The sequence below is a fragment of the Colias philodice genome, chromosome 20 (genome assembly GCF_061535455.1).
Source record: "Colias philodice isolate Cphi_HAF_F1 chromosome 20, ilColPhil1 Martin Lab GWU primary, whole genome shotgun sequence".
Taxonomy (NCBI): domain Eukaryota; kingdom Metazoa; phylum Arthropoda; class Insecta; order Lepidoptera; family Pieridae; genus Colias; species Colias philodice.
The window spans coordinates 9955095-9965647 of NC_143105.1; the positions used below are offsets into that span (position 1 = coordinate 9955095).

A 10553-nucleotide genomic window follows, 5' to 3' on the forward strand; every position below is an offset into this window, starting at 1 on the left:
TAAAAAATAAAGGATTAAATTTGTCAAGTTCTGATCCATCACGAAATATATCAATCCAAATTAAGCAGGTAGGGAATATTTTCAGTTTTCACCTGCATGTTGCATGTTACCTTCTTTAAGGTTACATCTATTTTGACCCATTTTAAATGGACAGATTTAATTGAAACTTTATACACATCAATTTAACGAGATCTCTGTACATACATCATGGGTTATTTAAGAATAAATAAAGGTTTTTTTTTACTTTATTTATTCTTAAACCTTAAGTAAATACAACCACTGAATAGATTTGACGAAACTTCCGTGGGTCACATATGAGAATAACGCATAAGCTATAGAAATACTTGCGTTGCCAGCGTTTTCAGTCGCGGGTGAAACCTCGCGGCACAGCTAGGCTGCGGTAATCGCATGAGTACTGTCATACACTAATTACGGTTTCTAAGCCATAATATGTGCTTAAAATTCATAGGCTAATGAGGCGACCTCGGGCGATCCTATTCCCTGGTGCTCGCGCGTCACCTTGAGGCTCGGCGGTGGTGGTAGGGCCGCGGAGGCGCGCGCGCGGCGGCGCAGCGCCAGTGCCCGCCGTCCCGCCATGTCCGCCGCACGTCTGTCTGTGTGCCTGCTCCTGCTCGCGCTGGCCGCCGCCGCCGCGCCCGCGCCGCGCGTGCGCCGCCAGCTCGCCGACGACGACGCGCTGCAGCCCATCGACGTAAGTGTTCGCCCGCGCCCTCATCCCGTCCTATCACGTATGGACGACGTTCCGCACCGTCAGCCCGATATTCGTCGATAACAATTTCATGTTAAATTTTTTGCTCTCGATTAGAATTAAAGTTTATCGATGCTCGAACAGAAGTAGCTCCCAGAAATATTTTCTTGTCGATATGTGATTATTCTAATTCATATCAATTAACTCCTATTTGATTATTTAACTCAAAAATTTAGACAAAATAGAGAGATTTTTATATCTAAATTAGATATTCGTTAGATATGTCATAAACATAATTATAGAATATTTTTAACGAACTTATTTATTTCGATATAGGTATAACGCTAAATCTAATTATAATATTTACACAAAAAATTAATTTTATAACAAAATCATTAAAATCGTACAGAACACTGAGCTAATGTACTTAATTGGTAATTTACATTGTTGTAATATGAATAATGAGAAGCGACCTAAGCCGCGTGTCGAAACTGTGTCGCCCACCGTACGGGTCACGTACGGCGGCGCACACAGCTGCGGCCGGCGGCAGGCCGCGGCCGGGCAGGAGGCTGCGTCTCGCTGGCGGTGAGAGTGTATCGTGACGCAACGCGGCCAATTAAGTAATGTTATCGCATCGCGCTCGGGACTCCACTTGCGACACGATATCGGCTGACGGCTGGCGGTGCGGAGCCGCGCCTCCCGCTTCGGGATAAGCTTTACCATTCATCACATTTCTCATACAGCTTACATTTCAGCTTACATTGTACTTGAACTATTAAGTTCAGTTCGAACATTATATACGTTTATCGTATGATAAGTTACATGCAAATGTCCAAATATTCATTTAGTAAACAAAGTTCATTTAAAAAACTATTCTATAAGCTTATAAAATAAAGGCCAATTCTAATAAATGTAAAGTTGCCAATGTAATGTGTAACTGAATGATTGACCCCAATCTGAAAAAATAGTAAAACAAAATAAACATAATATTAAGCAATATCTTCATAATATCTTTGAGAATAATGTCTAGATTGCAAACACTTATGTAGGAAACTCATTACATTTGAAATTCCTCTTTAAATTAATTATATAATATGAATATTTGAACATATTTGTATATTACGTTAATGTAAATTGCGTGTCGCTTCCAATATTCTTACAAGCAACACTCATACACACATACCTACCTATTCAACATTCGTTTTCATTTTTTTTACGACAGAACTTATATTATTCAAATTAAATAGTAAATAAAACAATCGGTGAATTACTTTTAGCAAGACATGTTATAGAAACTATCACAATAACAAAAACTGGAACGAAATGAAATTTGTAACACAATATGTTCAATATGAGGTCAATCATTATCTTCGTTTGAAACTCCGATTTGATGTTTCCTTTCATTAATTAATTGATGGCAAGTTCCTGCATTGCAGCCCAGCAATATTGTCCAAAACGGCAGCACTCGATGCAATCACGGCTAGGCTAGTGTACAATGGATCGCATGTCGAGTAACATATCGATAGAGCCGTGAAAGGGGAGCGATGTCGGCGGCGCCTTTCCGCCTCGCTCTGCGCTCGCACCCGCTTTCCAAACCGCGCACTCAGCTCGCCTCACGCCTGCAATGAGTTTGTAACTAGCGAGTAGCGGTCTAAACGTGCACTAAGATGTGCACTGAGATTATAAGTACTACAAAAAACAGTTTTTCAGTCAATCAGTAACGGTTTTGTTACTACACTGTAGATATTATTGTCACAGTATTACAATAGTGATATTGTCGTTCGCATAATCTGCATTACTTTTCTGAGAACGTTTAGTGAATGAAAGCGATCGGGTGTATCGAGTATCGAGTAGTAGTAGTATAAGGAACACAGTGAAGTACAAAAGGAATGTAGAGACGGTTGTGTGGTTGTGTGTGGTGTGATGTAACGCGGGCCACGGTTCGATTGCTGCACATTTGTATGCTGCCGCAGTCCGTCCGCTTCGTTCCTAAACGAAATTCCAAGTCAAACTACTTTTTATCATATACGTAATATTCAACAATTTGACATTTAATTTTAATACCACAAGTTTGTTCTCTGTAAATATAACATAAATGAATATTTAACTAAGTAAACTAATAAGAAAAGCAAATTAGGATTGTAGGTAGTAACTGAGTATCGTCCGTGCGGTTTCTCCGTAGCACTCTGATCCAAAGGCGACGCAATCGCAGCCGTGATGTCGACGGAGTCCCTAAACTATGTATATTTAATTAAACATTAACTACTTTCGCTCTTAATTCTTTTCAGTATTAGTTTTGCAAGTAAATAAGCCGAAGAACTAAAAAAATGCGATTCACTATTAACGAAGATGTACCTACAAAGAAATCTAAGGAATATGAATAAGACATTATTTCTTAATGAATAACAACAAAAAAAGAAACATTAAGTACCTACATAGAGTACAGTAGATCATATTGAAATGCAAACTTTAAACACTTTAAAGCAGGAAGTGATAATATTATGTCAATTACCAGTTCATAAAATATGAGACACGGTCACTACGCGTGTACTATTCATGCAAATTAAATTCAATTAAGTTAAGAAGTTCATATTTAACATGCTGACCTTCAGCAGGTGTTATTGAAGAAAATATTAATTACATGGGGTTTACAGATAGACAGTATAGTCAGATCAAGTGTCAAAGTATGTCATATTAGCAGATAATAATAATTAAATCAAGTTTAACATTATTTTAAGAATACGTACACCTTCACAACTTTACATTGTTTCAACGTTAATCTGCAGTGCACGCCGCGGTGCACGGGCACGGCTTACGAGAGCTTTGCACTTTTCGCACATTGTGCTGCTGCGACCGCAAAATTGATGCTCGGTGTACAAACCGAAATCAATAATGGATAATAAATTTATTCGTGTAAACGAAAAATATCCGTGAGTACAAAGACAGTCAAGTTAATTTGTAAGAAATTTTCAACGAATTATAGAAAAGTTAAGTTTAAAATAATTCGAGAACTTTTTGAAAGCCTATGTATTTGAGCTCATAATTAGTTCTTACGAGGCCACACCGTTCCCTATAATATGTAATTTGCCTCTCATTATACTAAATACACGGTGACCTTTAAGTGCTTTGAAATTAGATTTACTTAATGAGAATTTAATCGACATCCTTCCCACATACAAACAGTAAAATCACTTAGTTTTAATATTATAGAAAATTAAATATCCGAAGCATAGTATATAGTTTTAATGGGAGATAGTAAGTATATTTCTTGAAAACTTGAAATAATTTCAGCATCATTAGGAACGGGGGAGACGGTGTGTAGTTGTAGGAGCGGTCAGTATTGTGTGCCGCGTGCCGCCGCCTCCTCGGCACAATCGCAACCCGACTCGCTTCTGTTATTTGCAGAGCGAGTCGCTACCTTTGCTTCTTCGCTTTAAAGGTTATTAAAATTTAAAGGTTAATACTGGCGTTCAAAATCCATCCATCATTAAATTTATGTGCTTATTTATAGCTGACATAAAACCCTGTTTCTCTCCTGTTTTCTGCGGTGATAGCTCTCAATACACACACAGCTCGCGATCGTATCGGTAGTAAGATAATCGAACCGTTTATTTCGCTTTGGATCTTTTCTGTTTAAAATTTAAGATAACACGTAATATTTAGTGAAAATTCTAGGCCATACATTTAGTTCTGATGCATACCGGTATCATAGCCAGCGGCATGAACGCCGCTGCCGGTGCCCGCGGCCTGCTGGGCGCGTGACCCCAACCTCACCGAACACTTACGCGATACTTGCTCATGCACTTTGCTCGTCTCGCTCACCTCAACCTACATAAATTAGGCGTCAATGAGCGTATGCCTTTTAGAAAAGGACACGTTTACGCGCTCCTAATTTATGTTTACAGCACGTAAAAAGCAATATGTATAAATATGTCGCCGTCATCTGGTTGAATCGGCTATTTGATTGAATGACTAGCGCGTTCATCGAATGATGTTATTCAATTGAATAACTAGGCCGAACGTTGATTTAACAAGTGTCACTCAACGTCCTACTAGTTAGCAGATACATAGCCCTTTGAACAGAGCGGATATTGTTGAATGACTAGCGTTTGCATTGAATGACGAAAGTTGCTGAAAATTTACTTTTTTCAAACCTAACCCATCGCCTTATCCAAACCAATGACTATGCTAAATGACGGTCAGTTAACGTTACATTCAACAACTTGACGAGTTGTCCTTTAGTCATTCAACTAAATGTCGTCATTCAATGAACGCGCTACTCTTTCAATCAAATACCAGATTCAGACCAGATTTCTGCGATATAATAGATATTATACTCCTATTTTTGTTCGTAGTTTATTATAGTGTTATTTTTTCTAACACCCTCCTTGTTTAAAACTACATACGGATATAGAAAAATATCGTATTGAAATAAATCTCTCTACCTACACATAAATTTGATATTCCAGTCAATTTAGGGTTTATTTTTATTTTATCGACGTCTATAGAGCATAGTTAAATTTCACTTTGCTTTTTTTATCATTCGAACATTGAAGCTTCATTGAACACAGTTTCAGGCACGTAGCTTTATTTTGGTGGTGGCTATATAATGTAGTGGTGTAGCATGTGGTGCAGTGTAGTGTGTGTGTACAGCGGTGTGTATGTGTGTGCAGGAATCGGGCGACGAGCAGGCGCGCGAGAAACGCAAGCTGGAGGGCGTCACGGAGGCCAAGTTCGGCGTCAAGAACGCAGTCCTTGGGTTCGTCTTTGGCGTGAGTATCTCTCTCCCCGCACACCGACCGGGTTCTTAACGGCACCTTCTCTAAGTAACGGATCATTCTTTTGTAGAAAATCAACTCCTTAATCGACGCGAAGACCCGACTCGTGGAAAACTTGGACAAGAAAAATATCGAGCTGAACAAACAGTACGGGATCGAAGCGCCGCATAACGGGCTCGCCTCGCTGACTAGCGTCGTGGGACAAGTGATCGGGCCGAAGCTGCAGTTCCTCGCTCCCAAGCTGCAGGCCGCGTCGGGTCTGCTGGGCGGCCTGTCGTCAGGCTCCAGTGGCAGCGCAGGCGGGGGCTCCGGCTCGGGCTCCGGGCTCGGCTCCATCCTGTCGCTGGTGACGTCCCTGTCGGGCTCGTCGTCCGGCGGCGGCGCGGGCGTCTCCGTCGGCGGTACTGTCGAGACCATAGACTCTGATGAGGACGACTCGTGATCTGTACACTACCGCTTCTGCGACTCCGCGACGCCCGGTGACGCGCCATCTTTCTTTATGAGCTTTCAAAGTAGTAGTTAACTGTCGTCCGACGTACAAGAATCACGGTGATCGTTTTAATCGTAACACACAATATTATATTATGTAGAATAGTTTATGGGTCGGAAGTACTGTAATGTGCTGACGCCCAGCGTTTGTGATATTTGTATACTTTTATATATTTCTGGCGCCATCCCGAGGCAGCTACCGTGGTTGTTGTACGTCCCGCCGCGTCACCGCGCGTGGCGCGCGCCGGTGCGCCGCCTGTACAGTCCGCGCCGCGCCACAACCTGTATTTATAATGTAAATAGTGTTAGGTGAGTTTGGTGATAAATATAATATATGTTATTTTTGTATTTGTTTGTTTTTTTTGCACTGCATGTGTTGCACCGTAATTATTTGTGTTTATTGTTTTCACTAAAGTGAACAGGAGTGGAGCACGCTTGTAGATAACATCGTAGTTGTGTTCTCCTTGTTGTTTCTGTTTACAGCTATATCAGAATCGGTGATTTGTCATTCTTTAATAAGGTTTTTAACTTTTAGGACACTTACGCGTTGTTATAAAAAGTAATAAGTAAACTGTTTAACGCAATTTAATATTATAATGTCAAGTTATGACACTTTTTTTAAATTGAATTATGAAAAATGCCCTTCCCTTGGTACATTAAAGCTTATTCATGTTTATGTTATGATGTTTGTGTAATAGCAGAGTATGTAATTGGTATTAGTGAAGTGTAGTGGTTGCATCAGGATGGCCTCCGCGGCGAAGGTAACCCGCCGCCCGCTCGCCAGTATTTGACGTTTAGCGGGTCAGAGCCCATCTCACACATATTTCAGTAAATCAGAACTTTACAGTCATTTTCTTATCACTTACTTATTATAGTCTTAATATATACTATTATAAAGGCGAAAGTTTGTAAGGATGTATGGATGTATGGATGTATGGATGTATGGATGTATGGATGTTTGTTACTCTTTCACGTAAAAACTACTGAACCGATTACAATGAAATTTAGCACACATATAGAGGGTAACTTGGATTAACACATAGGATAGGTTTTATCCCGGAAATCCCACGGGAACGGGAACTATGCGGGTTTTCCTTTGAAAACGCGGGCGAAGCCGCGGGCGGAAATCTAGTATTTTATAAACAGACAAAAATGTCATCGTTCAGGCTATATAGTAAATCTATAAAGTAAATATCAAGTAAATTAGAAGCTTAGGTTTAGGCATAATATGCACAGATTTGTCGAATAAAGTACTACCTAGGGTATGATCATAAATATATAAGTTAGAATGAAATAGGTAGGCACTGTTTTTGTGAAATCTGAAATATTTCACAATAAAATGACATTGTAGCGATAAGCTTGAAAATCTAGATAGAAAACAGTTTGAATAAATTTCCAATTTCAAATGGAGGTCAACGATCGCGGCATATGTCGTAAACAAAAATATGTGCAACTCGTGACCTTCCCCACACACGCGAGCGCCGCCTGCGCCGCGCCGCGCGCTCTGCGAGCCGTTGCGAGCTGCGTTGCGTGCCGTGTGCGCGGGGCGCTCTGTACCAGATGTGCGCGATTAACTGAGCGATGTATACGTCGCAGTCATCTGGTTGAATCGCCTTTTTGATTGAATGACTAGCGCGTTCATTGAATTACGACATTTTTAATTTAATGTTCGTACGTAACGTCCAATCTTGCCTGAACACTACATTTAAACGGTTGCAAGCCTACGCGACGAAGTCCCACAAGTTTCTTGTGTTTAGAAAAAGTGAATTCTGTCGCGCTAACGCGCTAGTCATTCAATCAAATTGCAGATTCCATCAGATGACGGTGACATTGTATATCCACGTGATCTACCACAAAACTTATGAAACTGTACATCTGAATTATTTATACATCGTACCTAACTGTCTACTCGTTCTAAATGTGTTGTATATAGTCGTTGTTGAATATTGGTTAACTGACACAATATGAAATTAGTTCATTTGAAGTAGATTATACATAAAAATGTGAGGTATACCTACTTATTTATACCCATGTAAGTTTTTGTAAATAATAATACACATACTTTGAACTATAAAAATTAAAAAAATACTTTAAACTATAGATAATGAGTATAAAAAAAACAAAATATTGGGACCTTTTTGTCCCGCTGAATAAAAGGTATTCGTATTTATATTTTATTTTAACTATACTTAATAAGATTTGTTAGTAATAAATGTAAATAAAAATAAAATGTAAACCTTGTAAACTGTACATTATATTTCTAAATTCTGTATAGATAAACTTGAATTTCCCCTCCATGAATAGATCGTAGATACATATTTACTTGCATGATAAATGGTAACTTACGGTAGTGTAATATGGTAATCTGTATCAGTCTACGTATAATCCGCCCAGTAGCCTGTAGTCGGGAGCGTGACGCACCGCACTATCGCCGTCACATCGTACTGCATCTCACCACAATGCTCATTCACTCATCCATGTCGTCTTCGAACCATCTCACATCACAATATTTGCCATATGTCATGATAGTTTCAATATTTTACATTCGATTGTAAGACTGTAGCGAGTACATTTTTTGTTTTATGTTCGGGGCGACGCGCGCGCCTCGAAGTGACACGGAGCAAGGTTAGGTAGAGGTGGAACAGGAACGCCAGTAACCGGGCTCTGTGTGACTGCCGACGTGACGACTTGACACTGTCCTGAAATAAAATAATTTTGAAATGATGATCTCAGGAAAAATTATTAATAGACCAAGCGCAGAACTGTCGCCTATGAACGAGAACAAAATATTTATGACGTGATAACTTCTTCGATACCTAATAGTTGAGTATATGTTTTATTTATCATTGTTACCGAATACACCGAACGAACGAACGAACTTGTTATAATAACATAATGTTATAAGTAGAAAAGATATAATTTTACGATTTTTGTCTAAAAATTCATAAAACAATAAGTGGATCTGAAGAATAGTTTTACTCTAGCAATCAAGGGCAATACATTCGTAAACACTTTAATGTACACAAAATAGGGACATACATTATACACATACACAGTACACACACACCAAGCGGACGCGACACGCGCGACGGAGGCTGGCGCGTAGCTCCAACGGGATGTTGTGCCGCAGACTGGCGCTACGTCGCCGCGCCGCCCGCCCAGCACGGCGCGCGACACGCCGAGCAGCACGTCGAGCAGCACGCCGCGCAGCACGGCGCTCGGTATGGCGAGCCGCTCACCGGCTACGAGGCTGCAGCGCCAGGCGAGCCCGAAGCCTACGGACGATATACCAGTGTTCGACCGGAACAAGGTCAGCCTGGACTTCCCTGGGAACCTGTTTGGACCATCCGTGTCGCTCCTTATCAAGACCACTAAGATCGTCGGAGATGTTATACAGGTAATCATTTCAGATACGTCGCTTACTATTTTTATTTCGATGTAAATTCATTTCAACCGAAATACATAATCTGTACTGTTTGTCTATCTAACTATCGTAGTTACAAGAAACGGATCCCATTCAACCGAAGTACCGAACCTGAAAAACATAGCGTACAGAACAGGTGGTTGCATTTCAAAGCTAAGCCCTCGTTGTATATATTTCAGAACTCAGCGGTGCGGTACCAGACTTTCCTGCGCCTGTTCCGGCCGCTGTTCCGCGGCCCTTTCGAGATCAAAGGCTTGGACCCGCCGACCACCACCACCACCACCACTACCACCACTACCACTACGACTACTGCCGCACCGCAGTCATCAGACAATGAAATACGTCGTAGATAAATCACATTACATAATATCAAATACGTTTAAAAAGTAATACATAAACATAAATAACGAGGTAGAAATGGGACATCATAATACAATAACGCAGTAGGCCTGGGACCTTTTCCGGAAGTTTCTATAGATTTTGAGGTGCTCTTTTCGAATTTATACCTGTCCATCTATTATCTATTCCGCTCGTGCAAACGTAATATTGGAAAAATGATGAAGTAAAACAGGTTTATGGTATCTAATGGTTGGAAATTATTAATGGCCAAGTAATGAATTTTTAAATGCATCTTCAAATGCAGTTCTTTTTCTTTTTAAAAGTAAAGTAATATTATATATTTCAAGTAGGTCGCATAGAAATTTCCATTGTAGGTATATTTCTCTTTTTTGAGTCATTTCACGGGTAAAGTTTTTTGAAAAAATAAACAAGAGATTTCCAACAACTTTTATCTTAATAATCTTTTTCGTAGATAATTCAATAACGAGGAAATATCAACAGTTTTAAGTCTAACCTGAAATTGAATTCTGCCGGCAGATGTTTTGAAAAAGGAAAATACACAAAAAGAACGACCCAGTCTCCCACTAAGGTTACCATTCCGCTAATCATCACCTCGTCACGTCATGCGAGAAGTGACGTGGAAATTTCAATAGAGCACATTGACATCTATAAAATCCATGATTTACAAAACTCCCGAAGCTTTCTTGGCCAATCTAAGCGATGACTGCACTACAGACTTATAGATGTATTTTATTTAATAAAAATAAACAATTAAAAAAATGCAAACTACTCTTTTTTGTTACACGTACTTAGC

General features: G+C 40.0%; 2 protein-coding genes across 3 annotated transcripts; both read left to right on the forward strand.

Moving 5' to 3' along the window:
• The first annotated feature begins 556 nt into the window (after positions 1 to 556).
• LOC149479680 (uncharacterized) lies at positions 557 to 6324 on the forward strand. Its single transcript, XM_089707899.1, has 3 exons — positions 557 to 712; positions 5383 to 5481; positions 5558 to 6324. The coding sequence occupies exons 1-3, from the start codon at positions 596 to 598 to the stop codon at positions 5927 to 5929; spliced, it is 588 nt and encodes a 195-aa protein (XP_089564025.1). The 5' UTR covers positions 557 to 595; the 3' UTR covers positions 5930 to 6324.
• On the forward strand, positions 5747 to 10155 carry LOC149479681 (uncharacterized). 2 transcript variants are annotated; one of them, XM_089707900.1, is made up of 4 exons: positions 6464 to 6850; positions 7109 to 8798; positions 9107 to 9373; positions 9580 to 10155. In XM_089707900.1, the coding sequence occupies exons 3-4, from the start codon at positions 9200 to 9202 to the stop codon at positions 9751 to 9753; spliced, it is 348 nt and encodes a 115-aa protein (XP_089564026.1). In that variant the 5' UTR covers positions 6464 to 6850; positions 7109 to 8798; positions 9107 to 9199; the 3' UTR covers positions 9754 to 10155. The 2 variants fall into 2 exon arrangements, with proteins under 2 accessions (XP_089564027.1, XP_089564026.1); XM_089707901.1 differs by lacking the exons at positions 6464 to 6850; positions 7109 to 8798 and adding an exon at positions 5747 to 5888.
• Positions 10156 to 10553: the final 398 nt, after the last annotated feature.